The following is a 21,309-nucleotide window of genomic DNA, read 5'->3' on the forward strand; positions in this document are numbered from 1 at the left end:
GGATCAACCTCGACTGCCCTCATTCTCCAGAGGGGGTAGACCCATACGGATCAAGCCCTCACCGTGAATATACAAAAAACATTAGCTTCATGGACCTCAGCTTGGTGATAATGAACCCGGATAAAGGCTCCAGCTGGTCAATGTTCATTTCTATAATGTAGGAATTTTTTCTTTTTGAATTTCGTTAAAAAAATTATCAATGATCATCGAAAAGAAGAAAAAATAATTAGTATCTTTGGTTAGACTTTGAAGCGCTAAACCTGGAGGTGCTGAGGAAAATAATTTGGAGTGTTTTGAATACGTGGCTCCTGTCCTTGACCTATTTACAAGTGTTATTGTGGTGGTGCTTGTTAACACTGGTGGTGCTTGTTGTGGTGGTGCTTGTTAACAGTGGTGATGCTTGTTGTGGTGCTTGTTAACAGTGGTGGTGCTTGTTAACACTGGTGGTGCTTGTTGTGGTGGTGCTTGTTAACACTGGTGGTGCTTGTTGTGGTGGTGCTTGTTAACAGTGGTGGTGCTTGTTGTGGTGCTTGTTAACAGAGGTGGTGCTTGTTAACAGTGATGGTGCTTGTTGTGGTGGTGCTTGTTAACAGTGGTGATGCTTGTTGTGGTGCTTGTTAACAGTGGTGGTGCTTGTTGTGGTGGTGCTTGTTAACAGTGGTGGTGCTTGTTGTGGTGCTTGTTAACAGAGGTGGTGCTTGTTAACAGTGATGGTGCTTGTTGTGGTGGTGCTTGTTAACAGTGGTGATGCTTGTTGTGGTGCTTGTTAACACTGGTGGTGCTTGTTGTGGTGGTGCTTGTTAACAGTGGTGATGCTTGTTGTGGTGCTTGTTAACAGTGGTGGTGCTTGTTGTGGTGGTGCTTGTTAACAGTGGTGATGCTTGTTAACACTGGTGGTGCTTGTTAACAGTGGTGGTGCTTGTTAACACTGGTGGTGCTTGTTAACACTGGTGGTGCTTGTTGTGGTGGTGCTTGTTAACAGTGGTGATGCTTGTTAACAGTGGTGGTGCTTGTTGTGGTGGTGCTTGTTAACAGTGGTGATGCTTGTTAACACTGGTGGTGCTTGTTAACAGTGGTGGTGCTTGTTAACACTGGTGGTGCTTGTTAACACTGGTGGTGCTTGTTGTGGTGGTGCTTGTTAACAGTGGTGATGCTTGTTGTGGTGCTTGTTAACAGTGGTGGTGCTTGTTAACAGTGGTGATGCTTGTTGTGGTGCTTGTTAACAGTGGTGGTGCTTGTTAACAGTGGTGGTGCTTGTGGTGGTGCTTGTTAACAGTGGTGGTGCTTGTTAACAGTGGTGGTGCTTGTTGTGGTGGTGCTTGTTAACAGTGGTGGTGCTTGTTGTGGTGGTGCTTGTTAACAGTGGTGGTGCTTGTTAACAGTGGTGGTGCTTGTTGTGGTGGTGCTTGTTAACAGTGGTGATGCTTGTTGTGGTGCTTGTTAACAGTGGTGGTGCTTGTTAACAGTGGTGGTGCTTGTTGTGGTGGTGCTTGTTAACAGTGGTGATGCTTGTTGTGGTGCTTGTTAACAGTGGTGGTGCTTGTTGTGGTGCTTGATAACAGTGGTGGTGCTTGTTGTGGTGGTGCTTGTTAACAGTGGTGGTGCTTGTTGTGGTGCTTGTTAACAGTGGTGGTGCTTGTTAACAGTGGTGGTGCTTGTTGTGGTGCTTGTTAACAGTGGTGGTGCTTGTTAACAGTGGTGGTGCTTGTGGTGGTGCTTGTTAACAGTGGTGATGCTTGTTGTGGTGCTTGTTAACAGTGGTGGTGCTTGTTGTGGTGCTTGTTAACAGTGGTGGTGCTTGTTGTGGTGCTTGTTAACAGTGGTGGTGCTTGTTGTGGTGGTGCTTGTTAACAGTGGTGGTGCTTGTTGTGGTGCTTGTTAACAGTGGTGGTGCTTGTTAACAGTGGTGGTGCTTGTTGTGGTGCTTGTTAACAGTGGTGGTGCTTGTTAACAGTGGTGGTGCTTGTTGTGGTGGTGCTTGTTAACAGTGGTGATGCTTGTTGTGGTGCTTGTTAACAGTGGTGGTGCTTGTTAACAGTGGTGGTGCTTGTTGTGGTGGTGCTTGTTGTGGTGGTGCTTGTTAACAGTGATGGTGCTTGTTAACAATGGTGGTGCTTGTTGTGGTGGTGCTTGTTAACAGTGATGGTGCTTGTTCTGGTGCTTGTTAACAGTGGTGGTGCTTGTTAACAGTGGTGGTGCTTGTTAACAGTGGTAGTGCTTGTTGTGGTGGTGCTTGTTAACAGTGGTGGTGCTTGTTAACAGTGGTGGTGCTTGTTAACAGTGGTGATGCTTGTTAACAGTGGTGGTGCTTGTTAACAGTGGTGGTGCTTGTTAACAGTGGTGGTGCTTGTGGTGGTGCTTAACAGTGATGGTGCTTGTTAACAGTGGTGGTGCTTGTTAACAGTGGTGGTGCTTGTTAACAGTGATGGGGCTTGTTAACAGTGGTGGTGCTTGTTGTGGTGGTGCTTGTTAACAGTGATGGTGCTTGTTAACAGTGGTGGTGCTTGTTGTGGTGGTGCTTGTTAACAGTGGTGGTGCTTGTTAACAGTGATGGTGCTTGTTAACAGTGGTGGTGCTTGTTAACAGTGGTGGTGCTTGTTAACAGTAGTGGTGCTTGTTGTGGTGGTGCTTGTTAACAGTGATGGTGCTTGTTAACAGTGGTGGTGCTTGTTGTGGTGGTGCTTGTTAACAGTGGTGGTGCTTGTTAACAGTGATGGTGCTTGTTAACAGTGGTGGTGCTTGTTAACAGTGGTGGTGCTTGTTAACAGTGGTGATGCTTGTTAACAGTGGTGATGCTTGTTAACAGTGGTGGTGCTTGTTAACAGTGGTGATGCTTGTTAACAGTGGTGATGCTTGTTGTGGTTGTGCTTGTTAACAGTGATGGTGCTTGTGGTGGTGCTTGTTAATGGTGGTGCTTATTGTGGTGGTACTTGTTAACAGTGATGGTGCTTGTGGTGGTGCTTGATAACAGTGATGGTGCTTGTTAACAGTGGTGGTGCTTGTTAACAGTGGTGATGCTTGTTAACTGGTGGTGCTTGTTAACAGTGGTGATGGTGCTTGTTAACAGTGGTGATGCTTGTTAACAGTGGTGGTGCTTGTTAACAGTGTGGTGCTTGTTAACAGTGGTGGTGCTTGTTAACAGTGGTGATGCTTGTTAACAGTGGTGGTGCTTGTTAACAGTGGGGGTGCTTGTTAACAGTGGTGGTGCTTGTTAACAGTGGTGGTGCTTGTTAACAGTGGTGGTGCTTGTGGTGCTTGTTGTGGCAGTGCTTGTGGTGGTGCTTGTTAACAGTGGTGGTGCTTGTTAACAGTGGTGCTTGTTAACAGTGGTGGTGCTTGTTAACAGTGGTGATGCTTGTTAACAGTTGTGGTGCTTGTTAACAGTGGTGGTGCTTAACAGTGGTGCTTGTTAACAGTGTTGGTGCTTGTTAACAGTGGTGGTGCTTGTTAACAGTGGTGATGCTTGTTAACAGTGGTGCTTGTTAACAGTGGTGGTGCTTGTTAACAGTGGTGGTGCTTGTTAACAGTGGTGGTGCATGTTAACAGTGGTGATGCTTGTTAGCAGTGGTGGTGCTTGTTAACAGTGGTGGTGCTTGTTAACAGTGGTGATGGTTGTTAACAGTGGTGCTTGTTAACAGTGTGGTGCTTGTTAACAGTGGTGATGCTTGTTAACAGTGGTGGTGCTTGTTAACAGTGGTGGTGCTTGTTAACAGTGGTGATGCTTGTTAGCTGTGGTGGTGCTTGTTAACAGTGGTGGTGCTTGTTAACAGTGGTGATGCTTGTTAACAGTGGTGATGCTTGTTAACTGTGGTGGTGCTTGTTAACAGTGGTGGTGCTTGTTAACAGTGGTGCTTGTTAACAGTGGTGATGCTTGTTAACAGTGGTGGTGCTTGTTAACAGTGGTGGTGCTTGTTAACAGTGGTGGTGCTTGTTAACAGTGGTGGTGCTTGTTAACAGTGGTGGTCCTTGTTGTGGTGGTGCTTGTTAACAGTGGTGGTGCTTGTTAACAGTGGTGATGCTTGTTAACAGTGGTGGTGCTTGTTAACAGTGGTGGTGCTTGTTAACAGTGGTGATGGTTGTTAACAGTGGTGCTTGTTAACAGTGTGGTGCTTGTTAACAGTGGTGATGCTTGTTAACAGTGGTGGTGATTGTTAACAGTGGTGGTGCTTGTTAACAGTGGTGATGCTTGTTAACTGTGGTGGTGCTTGTTAACAGTGGTGGTGCTTGTTAACAGTGGTGATGCTTGTTAACAGTGGTGATGCTTGTTAACTGTGGTGGTGCTTGTTAACAGTGGTGATGCTTGTTAACAGTGGTGGTGCTTGTTAACAGTGGTGATGCTTGTTAACAGTGGCAGTGCTTGTTAACAGTGGTGGTGCTTGTTAACAGTGGTGATGCTTGTTAACAGTGGTGGTGCTTGTTAACAGTGGTGGTGCTTGTTAACAGTGGTGATACTTGTTAACAGTGGTGGTGCTTGTTAACAGTGGTGGTGCTTGTTAACAGTGGTGGTCCTTGTTGTGGTGGTGCTTGTTAACAGTGGTGGTGCTTGTGGTGGTGCTTGTTAACAGTGGTGGTGCTTGTTAGCTGGTGGTGCTTGTTAACAGTGGTGGTGCTTGTTAACAGTGGTGCTTGTTAACAGTGGTGGTGCTTGTTAACAATGTTGATGCTTGTTGACAGTGGTGGTGCTTGTTAACAGTGGTGGTGCTTGTTAACAGTGGTGGTGCTTGTTAACAGTGGTGGTGCTTGTTAACAGTGATGGTGCTTGTTAACAGTGGTGGTGCTTGTTAACAGTGGTGCTTGTTAACAGTGTTGGTGCTTGTTAACAGTGGTGGTGCTTGTTAACAGTGGTGATACTTGTTAACAGTGGTGGTGCTTGTTAACAGTGGTGATGCTTGTTAACAGTGGTAGTGCTTGTTAACTGTGGTGGTGCTTGTTGTGGTGGTGCTTAACAGTGGTGGTGCTTGTTAACAGTGGCGGTGCTTGTTAACAGTGGTGGTGCTTGTTAACAGTGATGCTTGTTAACAGTGGTGGTGCTAGTGGTGGTACTTAACAGTTGTGGTGTTTGTTAACAGTGGTGGTGTTTGTTAACAGTGGTGGTGCTGGTTAACAGTGGTGATGCTTGTTAACAGTGGTGGTGCTTGTTAACTGGTGGTGCTTGTTAACAGTGGTGGTGCTTGTTAACAGCGGTGGTGCTTGTTAACAGTGGTGCTTGTTAACAGTGGTGATGCTTGTTAACAGTGGTGGTGCTTGTTAACAGTGGTGGTACTTGTGGTGGTTCTTGTTAACAGTGGTGGTGCTTGTTAACAGTGGTGGTGCTTGTTAACAGTGGTGGTGCTTCTTAACAGTGGTGATGCTTGTTAACAGTGGTGGTGCTTGTTAACAGTGGTGGTGCTTGTTAACAGTGGTGGTGCTTGTTAACGGTGGTTGTGCTTGTTGTGGTGGTGCTTGTTAACAGTGGTGGTGCTTGTTAACAGTGGTGGTGCTTGTTGTGGTGGTGCTTGTTAACAGTGGTGGTGCTTGTTAACAGTGGTGGTGCTTGTTAACAGTGGTGGTGCTTGTTAACAGTGGTGATGCTTGTTAACAGTGGTGGTGCTTGTTGTGGTGGTGCTTGTTAACAGTGGTGGTGCTTGTGGGGGTGCTTGTTAACAGTGGTGGTGCTTGTTGTGGTGCTTAACAGTGGTGATGCTTGTTGTGGTGGTGCTTGTTAACAGTGGTGGTGCTTGTTGTGGTGGTGCTTGTTAACAGTGGTGGTGCTTGTGGTGGTGCTTGTGGGGGTGCTTGTTAACAATGATGCTTGTTAGCTGTGGTGGTGCTTGTTAGCTGTGGTGGTGCTTGTTAGCTGTGCTGCTGTTTGTTAGCTGTGGTGATGCTTGTTAGCTGTGGTGGTGCTTGTTAGCTGTGGTGGTGCTTGTTAGCTGTGCTAGTGTTTGTTAGCTGTGCTGGTGCTTGTTAGCTGTGCTGGTGTTTGTTAGCTATGGTGGTGCTTGTTAACAGTGGTGGTGCTTGTGGTGATGCTTGTTGGGGTGATGCTTGTTAACAATGATGCTTGTTAGCTGTGGTGGTGCTTGTTAGCTGTGCTGGTGTTTGTTAGCTGTGGTGGTGCTTGTTAGCTGTGGTGGTGCTTGTTAGCTGTGCTGGTGTTTGTTAGCTGTGGTGGTGCTTGTTAGCTGTGGTGGTGCTTGTTAGCTGTGGTGGAGCTTGTTACCTGTGGTGGTGCTTGTTAGCTGTTATGGTGCTTTTTAAAAACCTGTGGTGGTGCTTGTTAACAGTGATGCTTGTTAGCTGTTATGGTGCTTGTTAGCTGTTATAGTGCTTGTTAGTTGTGCTGGTGCTTGTTAGCTGTTATGGTGCTTGTTAGCTGTTATGGTGCTTGTTAGCTGTTATGGTGCTTGTTAGCTGTTATGGTGCTTGTTAGCTGTGCTGGCGCTTGTTAGCTGTGCTGGTGCTTCTTAGCTGTTATGGTGCTTGTTAGCTGTGCTGGCACTTGTTAGCTGTGCTGGTGCTTGTTAGCTGTGCTGGTGCTTGTTAGCTGTGCTGGTGCTTGTTAGCTGTTATGGTGCTTGTTAGCTGTGGTGGTGCTTGTTATTTCTGATGGCGGTTATTAACTGTGTGATGGTTAACTGTATGATGGTGGTTGTTAACTGTATATTGGTGGTTAACTGTGTACTGGTGGTTAACTGTGTACTGGTGGTTAACTGTGTACTGGTGGTTAACTGTGTACTGGTGGTTAACTGTGTACTGGTGGTTGTTAACTGTGTACTGGTGGTTGTTAACTGTGTACTGGTGGTTAACTGTGTACTGGTGGTTAACTGTGTACTGGTGGTTGTTAACTGTGTACTGGTGGTTGTTAACTGTGTACTGGTGGTTAACTGTGTACTGGTGGTTGTTAACTGTGTACTGGAGGTTAACTGTGTACTGGTGGTTAACTGTGTACTGGTGGTTGTTAACTGTGTACTGGTGGTTAACTGTGTACTGGTGGTTAACTGTGTACTGGTGGTTGTTAACTGTGTACTGGAGGTTAACTGCATGATGGTGGTTGTTAACTGTGTGATGGTGGTTGTTAACTGTGTGATGGTGGTTAACTATGTACTGGTGGTTGTTAACTGTGTGATGGTGGTTGTTAACTGTGTACTGGTCATTGTTAACTAAGTACTGGTGGTTGTTAACTGTGTACTGGTGGTTGTTAACTGTGTACTGGTCATTGTTAACTAAGTACTGGTGGTTGTTAACTATGTACTGGTGGTTGTTAACTATGTACTGGTGGTTGTTAACTATGTACTGGTGGTTGTTAACTATGTACTGGTGGTTGTTAACTATGTACTGGTGGTTGTTAACTATGTACTGGTGGTTGTTAACTATGTACTGGTGGTTGTTAACTGTACTGGTTACATGTTTGTCTCACAATAATCTGCTATCTATAATCGGCCCATTATCTTTCTCTTTATCAGATATTATTTATAATCACAGTACTGGCATGACTAGGTCTATAGTATTCACCCTGATGTATTTCCAACATACCCACTCTGCTGTATTTCCAACATACCCACTCTGCTGTATTTCCAACATACCCACTCTGCTGTATTTCTAATATAACATACCCACTCTGCTGTATTTACAATATTCTGTTTGAATATATATTAGGTTATACCAAATAATTAACACCCACTTTACTATGTAAGATAATTGTAAAAATTATAGCCTTTGTAATGTGTGTAATAACAATTTACTCTAATATTAAATCATGCATATTTGACTTCATTTACTTAAGTACTTTATCCATGTCATCTCAAAGGCTCTTTTTCTCTCATCAGTCAATCAGTCAAGTTTATTCTCTATAAAGATTACAATGCGTGGTTTACATATTATAGGATATCGTGTGGTTTACATATTATGAAATACTAATTACAGAGAGGGCCACTATCATGCCTAGCATGACTAGGCATTTCTGTTTTGCTCTCACACCTTGCACACCTAAATGTCGTTCACCATTGTACGAACATTGTATCATGCTGAAATAAAATTTATTAATGTTCATTGCGCAGATGTTTCAGTGGCGGAAATGCTCTGCATAACCAGGGACTTTCTATAAAGCACGTCAGTACTATCACTTTTCTTGAACTAAATATAAGCCATACATTACAGAAATAAAGTTTATCATCATCTGCCAGTATCTGTAATTTTGTACCTGTCATGACTCTTCATGGCGATGACTTGATGCTATATCTTCTGAATCTTTGATGAGTTCCAAGTCTTTCTACTCTTGGAGCCCGGCATGCTAGGAAAGGGCTCTTGATCCAAGAATTTTGGAGCTACTTTTCTCTTGAATTAAGCCTCATTATTTCCCAGTCCCCCAGACACTGTGTGACCCCCTACAGGTTTAGCTCTTCCTAATGAATATAATAATTACAACAGGTAAGTCATTTAAATAAATTGGGATCCTCATCACATCCAGTACAGATCTTTGTGGATCTCATGATTTTTGCTCCATTGCCCTTGTTTGAAATTTATATTTCCCAGGTGAAGGAGACTCTGGTAACAGTTCCATGGACATCATATGTACTATGTGGATATCTGTGGACATCAAAAAATACACTCCATCCCAGAACACTATAAACTGATACAGTAATACAAGTAGTGTGTTACATTTTCTTAGGATTTACTTCTGACTTTCACAAAATTAGAAATATTTTTATTTTTTCAATGCTACTTCTGTAAAAAAAAGTGCTTTGATTCAATAATGGCAAAACTATTGAAAGCAATTAAAAGAGCTGGAGAGCAGTTCCCAGTTTTGCGAGGGATGGTAACATACTCTGTGTTGTGGCCCACGTCTAACTTGGTACAACAGTCCCTTGACAAAACCCGTGATAAGTACGATCCAGTAGAGTCTCTGCGTTACCTCGTTCTGGGGACGTTTGTCACAGCTCCAACAGTGTACGTCTGGGTGAGGCTAGCGAGTAAAATCGTCAGAGGGAACACTGTTAAACATGCAGTCGTCAAGGTAAGGTCTTTGCTAGTTACTTTGTCATACAATAATTGAGACTTGTGGATAATCGCAGTGAACCTAACATAGTAATGGTAAAAAAATAATAAAATAAAAATTCCTCCAAATATTTAGTATATAGAACAAAAAGGCACAGTACCATGACTGGCACAATACACAAATAATCCACACATAGAGAGAAGCTTATGACGACGTTTCGGTTTGACTTCGACCACTGACAAGTCAGTGTGACTTGTAAATGGTCCAAGTCGGACTAAAATGTCATCATAAGTTTTTCTCTCCTCTATGTGCTGGTTATTTGTGTATTGGGTACACAGACATGTAATACAGAATAATCTTTTATACAGTACGTATATTGAGTTCTTAGTGCAATATTAACACGCTGGCTGTCTCCCACTGAGGAAAGTGACCTAAACAAGAAGAAATCCTTTCGTTAGAAAGTTTTTCTTCTTTTATACATTTAGTAATTTTTACATTTAGTAATTTATTGCTCCTGACAATATTGTCATCACTAATTGTTTTTATACCCATCGCTACCTTCAGTAGATTTTTTTTTTTGGATTTCATGGCATTGTTTGCCAAAGTTTAAGTATTGACTGACTTCCCCACTCAACTACTCATTAATAGATAATGTGATATAATTATGCTAGACTGTTGCTGTAGAAAGAAGTTTGAGGTGTATACCTGGAGTATACCTGGAGAGGGTTATAGGAGTCAGCGCCCCTGCGGCCCGGTGAGCTGCATCACTGTCTGTTGATGGAAAGATGGTATGAAACGAAGTGGTGAGTCATAATAGCTGAAGAAAGAATTTTCAGTGAATACCATAAAACAGACAGAACCTAGAATTTTTTTTTAAGTTGATCAAAAGAACTGCCAACCTTGATATTTACAGTAACAAATTATCCTAGCAATAGCAAAAAAGAAAAATGTATATGAATAAATGCTCCATGTAATTTTGAATCATATTTTGTATCGTTTTACTATATAATGGACTAATAGGGGGATGGGGTGTGAAATGAATTGAGTATGTTACATCAAAATTATAAAATTGATTCTTCTTGAACAGACAAAATTTTAATGTAAAAGACTTGGTCTGTTGTACAGAGAGCTTACCAAACACACTACTGCTAAAAATAAAGTCTTGGCATAATGACTTAGTTTGTTAAATCAAGCCTTTGTCTGGCTAAATATTATGTCCATTGTATCAGAATTTATTTATTTATTTATTTATTTAATAATTTGAACATACAGTGGTACAAAAAAATACAGGTAAGAGCAGTATGCCAAAGCCACTTGTATGCATAGCATTACGTGCAGCCTTAAAATTAACTTAAGATTAACTAAGCAATGATGTAATCAGTGATAAAACATTATTGTAAACAGATAACAATAAAGCACAAATGAGTATTACAAAGACAGGTCATATGGTTGCTTGCATTGCTGTACATTCAGTAGAATGGAGTATTCTGTTAGGTAGTGTATTTAAAAAATAACAAAGTTAGATTGGGTCTTAGGTTTAACATTTATGTGATATAATTATGAGAAAGTATTCTGTTAGGTAGTGTATTTAAAAAAATAACAAAGTTATATCACATTTATGTGATATAATTATGAGAAACATTTAAGATATACAATTTATAAGGGTCAGTTATTCAGTATTTGGGTGAGTAAGTGATCTTTGAGAAGAGACTTGAATTTATAAACAGATGGAGTTTCTTTTATATTTACAGGTAATGAATTCCAGATTTTAGGGCCTTTTATGTGCATTGAGTTTTTGCATAGTGTGAGATGGACACGAGGAACATCAAAGAGTGATCTGTGCCTTGTGTTATGATCATGTATTCTGTTGAGGTTGGTAAGGAGATGTTTGAGGGGAGGGTTAATATCAGAGTTAAGTGTTCTATGTATGTAATAGGTGCAGTAATAAGTATGGATGTTTTGTATGGTGAGTAGGTTTAGTGTTTTGAATATTGGTGGAGTGTGCTGCCTGTAGTGGGAATTTGTTATCATTCTGACTGCAGCCTTTTGTTGGGTAATTAGTGGTCTGAGATGGTTAATTGTTGTTGAGCCCCATGCACAAATTCCATAGGTGAGATAAGGGTAAATTAGAGTGATATAGGGCCAGGAGGGCTGACTGTGGAACATAGTACCGTATCTTCGATAATATGCCTACGGTCTTGGAAATTTTCTTAGAAATTTGTTGTATATGTGTATGAAATTTGAGTCTATTATCAAGGTGGATTCCTAAGAATTTTCCCTCTGTTAGCTATGTGATAGGGAATCCGTTTATCATTATGTTAAGAGGGACATCTGTAGCTCTGTTACCAAACTGAATGAAGTAGATTTTGTCAATGTTTAGTGTAAGTTTGTTAGTCCTCATCCAGGTAGATATTTTCTGTAGTTCGGTATTTACAGTATTGGCTAGCATGACTTGGCTCGGGTGAGAGAAGACGTATGTAGTGTCGTCTGCAAATAGTGTGGGTTTGAGTAATTGCGAAGCATTTGGTAGGTCATTTATGTACAGGAGAAAGAGAAGAGGGCCAAGGACACTTTCCTGTGGGACACAGGGGTCATTATATTTATGTTTTATTGTAGAAGAAGTAATTTGATGAGTATATGCAGTAGTTGACATAAATTGAATGCCATAAAATTACTAATAAATATTAGGGACAAGAGTGTGTAGAGATACAAGAGAATAAGACAAAATTTGTCATCTTACCTCTGTGGGAGATGGCTGGTGTGTAAAAAAAAAGTCAAAATGGAGGTATTTTTGCGTTTGGAATGAACAGGGATTAATTTTAAGATGTACTGAGGTGGATAGCAACAGAGCATATCAGAGCATGTTAGATAAGAGTGAATGGACACGAATGGTTTTTGGGACCTGATGAGCTGTTGGAGTGTGAGCAGGGTAATATTTTGTGAAGAGATTCAGGGCAACCAGTTAGCCAGACTTGAGCCCTGGAAATGGGAAGTACAGTTCCTGCACTTTAAAGGAGGGGTTTGGGATATTGGCAGTTTGGAGGGATTTCTGAAATGTCGTATCTGAGCACCTCTGCAAAGACAGTGATTATGTATGAGTGAGGTGAAAGTGTTGAATGATGATGAAAGTATTTTCTTTTTGGGGATTTTCTTTCTTTTTGGGTCACCCTACCTCTGTGGGAGATAACCGATGTGTTAAAAAAGAAAAAAGAAAGAAAAAAATATTTCAGTTCGTATATGAAGAAATTAACCATTTTTTCTTTTAAGGAATTTTTAAATGGTCAGTTTTATTTATACAGAATTCATCCTGAGACTTGCCCCAAATAGTGAGCAAAGCTAATGGTATTCGCAAATTGTTGACCATAATTAGGTCACATTTTGATTATGTGAGGTACCGTACTATAACTTTTGACATGTAAGGAGATCAGAGTGTAGGTATTTATTTGTAATGTTTCTAAATTCAATAATTGATGAGATATATGGGTAAGAATTTGCATCCTCCAGGCTGGCTTGGAGCAAATTCTGTTTGCACCAGTGGGTATTTCGCAGTTCTTCCTGGGCATCACCATACTGGAGGGCCAGCCATGGGCTAAGTGTGTGCAGGAGTGGAGGGAGAAACTCATACCTACTTGGAAGGTACAGTTCTTTGTCATCCCGTCCATTGTATCATAAAGGATGTACTTAGTGATATATGAGTACTGAGCATACAGTAGTGTTAATAATTAAAATGTAAGAATTAATAAGATAATCATTGTAGATAATGCTTTAGTACAAGAGTAATAGGCTAACTTTTGTTAGTCTATTACCCCTGTATTTTTAATACAGTACAGTACAATAATAAAACAACATTTGCAATATTTAGGATTTTGGTCTGAACCTGAACAGAGTATGTACTAAAAAAATGGACATTATTAAATATGACATTTTCTGCAGTAGCATAATGTCCATGCATTGATATTCAAATTATTCTGAGTGTTGTGTATGTAGCAGAATGAGATATATATTATGACTTAAAATTTCTTTATAAGTTTTTATTGATAAATAAGTGAAGACAGTACCATTATCATCACTATTTATGTTTCTCGCTTTTGTTTCCATAAGGCACTTGTCTAGTGAAGAGAGTTAAAGTATTTTTTTGTATTGTTTTCAATAGTCTGAGATTTAAATGTACTTTTTCATTTCCAGTGGTACCCCAGAAGTGATGGAGTGCCCCTTCCATCACTTCTGGGGTTAATAAATTACATATTTGTCAGTCTCTCTAGACAGGTACCATGTGATAGGCTCTCTGTGGTCGTCTCTTTTTTTTCTATTTTCTTTTGTATCATCACTTTGCTTCATCTCTGGAAATTAATCATGGCACCCAAAAGGAATAAAAATGGTGATGGAGGTGCCAAGAAGAGAATTAGGTGTGAAACTCTTACAATTTCTCAGCAAGAGTAGAGGTGGGTGATTATGGTGGTGGCGGTGGTGGTGGTTATGGCTGGTATGTTGCTACAGCTCGTGTTAACATAATTACACTATACTTACAGTATAACCCTTGTTTACCTAGCCTAGCTGCATTGTTGAATATCTTGGCGATAAAAATAAAGTGTGAACAAGTTACTAAGAGAAACTGTGTAGTTTAATGTAGTGAAGACAGAGGCCACAGGTAGTCATTTTGGTTGATAAGAGCTACATCAACTATATCTACACATTTCTGTACCAATAAAGACAAGGAGTAAGGAATGGAAGGTAAGATAAAGCTATTTCTTTACTCTTTACTCTATTTCAAACAAGAATTTGTGTAACGCATCAACTGTTGGATGTTGTGTGGGCCATACATGCTCATGCTTCCTATTTTCTGTGGAAAGAATATGTTGTCTCAGTTAATAAGTTCTGTTGAATTGAAAAAGGCACTGGTTGATGAAATCTCAAAATAAAGGTATCTAAGTGTTGTACTTTTGTCTAATTCATCAACCTCTTGTTTTTTATACCAATAATATTATGATAGAAATCAACTCTTATAATTGAGTCAACAACTTACTTTCCCCAGGCCTTAGAAAAGTAGGTGCGATGAACACAACCCTATTTTTTACATGTTTTTCAGTCCATAAGTTGCGGAATCCATTGGTAGAGCAGTTTTCAGGAGCAAAACCCCCTCACAAATTATGAATGTTTTCTGTATATTTGAATATTACTAGAGTATAAATAATGTGCTGTATAAATACTAAAATATAATAAATACTGTATATTCAGAATGATTCTCATTCTTTTGTACATACTTATTTTACCCATTCCCTTCAGACTGGTGTCTGCATCTGGCCAGTGTTACAAACTGTCAACTTTGCATATGTTGCGGAGAAGAATCGTGTAGTTGTTGTCTCCATAGCATCATTTATGTGGACCATCTTCCTCTCGTACATGCACCGTCTGGACCAGAATTCTCTTCCACAGTTCTTGCAGAGGAAATCCAAAGTCAATAATGCACAAAGTAAGGCTCCCTGCGATGCTGTATCTGACATCTCTCCTCATAAGTATTGGAATGGTAACACCAATGAGGTTTTATGACAGTGGAAGTAAGTCCACAGTCATGAAGATATGCCAGCATAAGATGATATTCACACTGCGATGTAAGTCCTCGGTATGGCCAGTGTCACACTCAGTCTCTTATTATTTCACTGTGTTATTATCATTATTATTACAGTAGTACCTGTATTAGAAGCAGCAGCAGTTACAGCAAAAGTAATTGTATGAGTGGTACTGCAGCACAGTAGATCATTGATTATCTGCAAATGATTTTTCGGCATTTAATGTTATCCGGTGGTCTTGTTTGCTCTGGCACCTACACGGATAATGGTAAAAAGGAATGTGTAACAAAAAGGATTATTAAACAAAAAGTGATCATCTGATAAATGTAGTCGAAAATCCTTTGTTCCTTCATCCCCGAGAATGCTGGATAATCGGTGATCTTTTGTCCTAGCAGTAGTACTGTAGTAGTAGTATTTACTATAATAATAGTACTGGGGTAATAGTAGTAGTAGTATGATAGTACTGTACTGGTACAGTATTATAGTTATGTTAGCCATTTTTAATACAATTTTATTGAACTGTATGTTATAATTATTTTATTATTATTATTATTATTATTATTGTTGTTTTTATTTATTATTACTATCATCAGTAATAATAATAATAATAACAGCAGTAAAAATATAGTATACAGTGTAATTGTTGTTTGCCAAACTACAAATAAAAGTCAAACTGGAGACCATTTTCTGTGCAATATTTCTGGTAAAGTTTCAACTACATTTAATTACAGTAATAGAATTAGTTGTAAAGTTTTATGGGTAATAAGTGTTTGATATTTACAACACTATACAGAAAACAAAACCAGAGCACTATAGCAAAGAATGCATTAGGGAAATATAAATCAAATCCCTTTAACCTGTAAGTTAAGAAGACAAAACCTATGTTGGTGGACAAGCTTTTGTTGTGACAGTGTTCTGCTCTATGTAAAGCTTTGTCAAGTCATGATTTGATAACATTTGCTGTGTCTTTCTACTATGCTTGTTGCCAGTACCTGTCACACGACAACTTATAAGAGGTCCAGTTATACACAACAAAGAATTATAAATAATAATAGCAATACTGGGTAGTTTTAGTTACATTTTGAGTTTAGTTATAATATAGTAGCAAAGTAACCTAAATTTAAAATCATTATTTAGTGAAAGGATTTTAATTTTGATGGATGAATACTTTAACTAATTAACCTTGTAAAAATAAATCCACAGATTTATTGTGTGTTAGGTAAATACACTAGAGTACATGGGGTACTATGTATGTGGATTATAGTACAGGTAAATACACTAGAGTACATGGGGTACTATGTATGTGGATTATAGTACAGGTAAATACACTAGAGTACATGGGGTACTATGTATGTGGATTATAGTACAGGAAGAGAAGAGTCATGTTAAGGGTAGTCCTTGACTTATGATGGGGTTACATTCAAATAAACCCATTGTAAGTTGAAAATGATATGCTAAATAAATAAGTAAATAAATAACTAAGGACAAAGTTTTACCTTTCCTAAAGCCTCCTTGTTCATCTGCTATCCTATTCTCCGTCTTACTCTTAATTCTTTCAATTATAACTCTACCATACACTTTACCAGGTACACTCAACAGACTTATCCCCCTATAATTTTTGCAATCTCTTTTATCCCCTTTGCCTTTATACAAAGGAACTATGCATGCTCTCTGCCAATCCCTAGGTACCTTACCCTCTTCCATACATTTATTAAATAATTGCACCAACCACTCCAAAACTATATCCCCACCTGCTTTTAACATTTCTATCTTTATCCCATCAATCCCGGCTGCCTTACCCCCTTTCATTTTACCTACTGCCTCACGAACTTCCCCCACACTCACAACTGGCTCTTCCTCACTCCTACAAGATGTTATTCCTCCTTGCCCTATACACGAAATCACAGCTTCCCTATCTTCATCAACATTTAACAATTCCTCAAAATATTCCTTCCATCTTCCCAATACCTCTAACTCTCCATTTAATAACTCTCCTCTCCTATTTTTAACTGACAAATCCATTTGTTCTCTAGGCTTTCTTAACTTGTTAATCTCACTCCAAAACTTTTTCTTATTTTCAACAAAATTTGTTGATAACATCTCACCCACTCTCTCATTTGCTCTCTTTTTACATTGCTTCACCACTCTCTTAACTTCTCTCTTTTTCTCCATATACTCTTCCCTCCTTGCATCACTTCTACTTTGTAAAAACTTCTCATATGCTAACTTTTTCTCCCTTACTACTCTCTTTACATCATCATTCCACCAATCGCTCCTCTTCCCTCCTGCACCCACTTTCCTGTAACCACAAACTTCTGCTGAACACTCTAACACTACATTTTTAAACCTACCCCATACCTCTTCGACCCCATTGCCTATGCTCTCATTAGCCCATCTATCCTCCAATAGCTGTTTATATCTTACCCTAACTGCCTCCTCTTTTAGTTTATAAACCTTCACCTCTCTCTTCCCTGATGCTTCTATTCTCCTTGTATCCCATCTACCTTTTACTCTCAGTGTAGCTACAACTAGAAAGTGATCTGATATATCTGTGGCCCCTCTATAAACATGTACATCCTGAAGTCTACTCAACAGTCTTTTATCTACCAATACATAATCCAACAAACTACTGTCATTTCGCCCTACATCATATCGTGTATACTTATTTATCCTCTTTTTCTTAAAATATGTATTACCTATAACTAAACCCCTTTCTATACAAAGTTCAATCAAAGGGCTCCCATTATCATTTACACCTGGCACCCCAAACTTACCTACCACACCCTCTCTAAAAGTTTCTCCTACTTTAGCATTCAAGTCCCCTACCACAATTACTCTCTCACTTGGTAATAACTAGTCATTGAATAAGTAAATAAACAAATAATTACTCTTCATGCGCTAATGCCTGCATAGTGCATGGCAGGCCATTATTTGAAGTTAATGTAATACAGGCATGCCTCACTTATACAGCAGATTAGGTTCTAGGCTGCTGCTGTAAAGTGAATATCACCTTAAAGTGAATCACAGTCTTTTTCACTTGCCCGTACATATAAAAGCCTAAAAACATGTTTACACTATCACTTGTTAAGTGCATAATACCACTAGGCATAAAATAACGATGCAAAAGTAAAATTAATATATATTTTTTAAATTTGCTGAAAACCATCTTAAGAGCAAGACAAGTGCTGAAAATAACGAACATAAGTATAATTGAAAAGCGCCATATAAGCGAAGTGCTGCAAAGTGAGTGTTGTATTAACAAGGTAGATGTACCTGTATATAAAAGCATAACTGAAAGTACATTAGAATAAAAGTGATAATGGCCAGAGAATTCCTTTTTATTAGGTATATGTACTTGTATTGAAAATTTCTGGCATCTTTTTCTCTTGTAGTCTTAATTGAGCACATTCATCATTGTTCCTTGATAACTCTGTGTAAAGTTGAAGAAAATATAGTCTCCCCCTCTATAGTTTAAGTTTTGTTACTGGTTATAAAGAAAGTACCAAATTTTCATACAATGAGAACTTGATATGTTAGCTTGTCTCCTGAAGAATTTCATCTTTAAGAATTTCAAATAATTTTATTTTCATTAAAGTAGTATGACACCAAGTTTTTTGTTTTTGTTTCAGTTTCTCATTAAGTTGCCCAGGCCTTGTTTTTACATTTAATTATCTTGGCCTTGCCTGTACTGTATGTTAAGTTGCCCTGGCCTGTCTGTATTCTCATCCTCGCCCCTTCATGAGATGGTACGAGTCAGGGCTGAGGATGGATCTGCCGGTATCATGTAAGTAATACTCATGCTGTGTAGACTGAGAAATTTACTCAGGGTTGACAATTTTATGTATTTTTCAAGAACTTGACCGCTGTTTAATGGTTTACATATTATAAAACTTGAAATTAAGGCATTGAAGAAGACAGTAAACTGTACACTAGAAACTATCAAACATTTCCTAGAAAAGTGTCCTCAGCACACAAATTCAGAGTCATTGCATGCAAGAGTTGAATATAAAAGTTTATAGTCTGTACAAAACATGTACCCCTGAGAAAGAGCAAAAAAAAAATTAACTGAAAGGCAATACATACAGACATTATAGAAGAAATGGTTACAGACATTACTAATGCTTTAATGGGGCATTTAATTAATGCAGATTATTTTAACCAGGTATGATAGTATTTATGTGTGTTGAGTGTTTGTTTATTGATTTTACTGTTATATTCTTTGTTTTTATTATGTGTGTGTGTTGCATATATTTTTTATGGCTCTGACTGCTGAGTAACCTTCTACCACAGTAGTACTTCCTTTAGTATAGGCACACCCTGTCAGAGGCGGACTGGCCATACGGGCATTTGGGCAATGCTCAGTGGGCTGCTGGGCTGGGTGAAAAAAAAAATGAAAAAGATGTCACAAAAAACTGAAGTCATAGTTGCTGCACAAAGATTGAAACAAAAATGGAACACGCCTTAGCTGAGTCGTGAAAACATGCCTCTGGCCCTCAGCAGTTAATGAGCCAACCTGATAGGTGATGGATGCCTGCGCTGGTTTTATGACCAAGTCCGCTTCTGCTCCCTGTACTCTGTGTCATGGAGAGAGCCAAGTCAGTTTAGATGCTAAAGATCCTAGAAACTACAGCCACAGCATTAGATTAATTCTATGGAAAACTATAAGCCTTATGCATTAGCATCACTCACATGAAAGCCATTAAAAATCATTCGAAGTGAATTTACCAGTTTTATGAGGACATATACAGTAAGCCTTATACCCCAAGCCATCATTGGGTTAAACTAGGAAAATTATTATATATCTCCCAGTTACTTAACACTATGATAAAATCACCAAGGAGCCAGAGAACAAAAATACAGTTGTGTAATATTCATGGATTTTACAAAATCATATAACAGATATGACCATGGAGTGATGGTTTATGAAGTGAGATCAAAAGGAATAACAGCTATAAGGTAGGAAGTGAATTTACAGATTTCTAACAGATCAAATTTCTAATAGATTTCAGTTCTGCCAGGTACTATCTCTATCTTTACTAGGTAGAATACCCTGAGAAATTATAATCAGATGTTAAAAAACAAACAAAATGTAGTTCATATGTAATAAAATATTTTTTTTATTTTTTTTTTATTAGCACACTGGCCGATTTCCACCAAGGCAGGGTGGCCCGAAAAAGATAAACTTTCACCATCATTCACTCCATCACTGTCTCACATCATCTCCACGTTTCAGTCTTTCATTATGTCATAGAAAAACATTATGTTCAACATTTAGAAATTCCAGTGAAGGTACCTTATCAGCCAGGTTGTAATGGCAGCAAGAGCTGGGCTAATCAGTTAAGCTTGGTCTCAGGTTAAGCTGCAAGAGTAGAAAAACTCTTGAAACAGGTCACATTTTTGATCTTGCTTGTGCACTGTGTGCTCTGTTCTTGTATAGTATTTCAGATTTCTAGATGTATTGAGGAGAAACCACATAATCAGTCACATCTTGGTATTTTTCAGTGTAAAGTCACAAGTGTATGTCAACTAATAGTGAGATAGCAGTTTCACATTATCTGAAAAATAGATAATCTCTATATAATCTTGATATTAAGTATTTCTCAGTGTGTACCTGTAAAGCTTAATTACAGTATTTCTTGTATACCTGTATAAGGTTTAAATATATCTGTGTAAACTTGCAAGGTTCGCTACAATTGGTCTTGTACCATTTATAACAAACACACTTGTACTTGTGGGAAGCTGGAGAATCATGCTTGTATCTCATGCAATGTTAATGCACGGTTGGAAATGTATTTTGATGACTGTACATTTAAAAAAATGATTTAAGAGTTGAACATAATATTTTAAAAATAAAGGATGCAAACAAACCATACCCCCGGCCGGGATTGAACCCGCGGTCATAGAGTCTCAAAACTCCAGCCCGTCGCGCTAGCCACTAGACCAGCTAGCCACAATAAGATTCATCCAACTAGGTATATTTCTACACCATAGGAAAGTTAGCACAGGCACCTGCCTGTGCTAACTTTCCTATGGTGTAGAAATATACCTAGTTGGATGAATCTTATTGTGGCTAGCTGGTCTAGTGGCTAGCGCGACGGGCTGGAGTTTTGAGACTCTATGACCGCGGGTTCAATCCCGGCCGGGGGTATGGTTTATTTGCAATCGTGTCATTACGATTTCTTAAGTCATAAAGGATGCAAATATACATTATTTTTATTTCACTATATTCTTCCTCCAGATTAAAATCTATACTGGCTCTTATCATATTATTGATGGTATACTGAAATACAATCGCAAGCAGGCGATCTTAACAATGCAGAACAAACCACATGGGGATGGAAATCTTTAGTTCTAGATCTTTTGCACTCAGTTGCATCATCAGGAGCTATGTAGTGTTGGAAGACAGTCTTCTGCCTTGCCTCAGAGACTTTCCCCACCTATCTGTACAGGAGAGTAAAATCACTGATACAAGGCAGAAGATATCAGTGGCAGCCCATGTAAGGACACCATGGTTAATACTCTCTACGTATTTACAATTTATTTTATTTTATTTCCAATTTGAGCACACATACAGAGGTACAAAAAAATACAGATAAGAGCAGCATGCCAAAGCCACTTATACTATGCATAGCATTACGGGCTGGCTTAAAATTAACTTAAGATTAACTAAGCACAAGTGAGTATTACAATCTATGTAATATGCACTAATTTTATATACTCTACATATTTATGGGAAGCACTAAACCCATAAAAGTTATAATGTGC

The 21,309-nt window shown here is 39.1% G+C and overlaps 1 protein-coding gene across 5 annotated transcripts; it reads left to right on the forward strand.

Moving 5' to 3' along the window:
- The first annotated feature begins 278 nt into the window (after positions 1–278).
- Positions 279–20,411, forward strand: LOC128697570 (PXMP2/4 family protein 4). Of its 5 annotated transcripts, none has more exons than XM_053789363.2 (4): positions 279–329; positions 8,515–8,995; positions 12,482–12,613; positions 14,261–16,019. In XM_053789363.2, the coding sequence occupies exons 2-4, from the start codon at positions 8,735–8,737 to the stop codon at positions 14,522–14,524; spliced, it is 657 nt and encodes a 218-aa protein (XP_053645338.1). In that variant the 5' UTR covers positions 279–329; positions 8,515–8,734; the 3' UTR covers positions 14,525–16,019. The 5 variants fall into 5 exon arrangements, 4 of the variants coding, with proteins under 4 accessions (XP_053645338.1, XP_053645339.1, XP_053645340.1 ...); XM_053789364.2 differs by having other exon boundaries at positions 319–343; XR_008408325.2 differs by lacking the exon at positions 279–329 and adding an exon at positions 18,174–20,411 and having other exon boundaries at positions 4,251–8,995; positions 14,261–14,586.
- Positions 20,412–21,309: the final 898 nt, after the last annotated feature.

The sequence above is a fragment of the Cherax quadricarinatus genome, chromosome 44 (assembly GCF_038502225.1).
Source record: "Cherax quadricarinatus isolate ZL_2023a chromosome 44, ASM3850222v1, whole genome shotgun sequence".
NCBI classification, from domain to species: domain Eukaryota; kingdom Metazoa; phylum Arthropoda; class Malacostraca; order Decapoda; family Parastacidae; genus Cherax; species Cherax quadricarinatus.

What these genes read in the sequence shown, in the direction of transcription:
- LOC128697570 (XM_053789363.2), top strand. Translation starts at nt 8,735, where the DNA reads ATGGCAAAACTATTGAAAGCAATTAAAAGAGCTGGAGAGCAGTTCCCA. An exon ending in TTAAACATGCAGTCGTCAAG is followed by an intron (nt 8,996 to 12,481) that starts GTAAGGTCTTTG and finishes TGCATCCTCCAG; the next exon opens with GCTGGCTTGGAGCAAATTCT. An exon ending in AACTCATACCTACTTGGAAG is followed by an intron (nt 12,614 to 14,260) that starts GTACAGTTCTTT and finishes CATTCCCTTCAG; the next exon opens with ACTGGTGTCTGCATCTGGCC.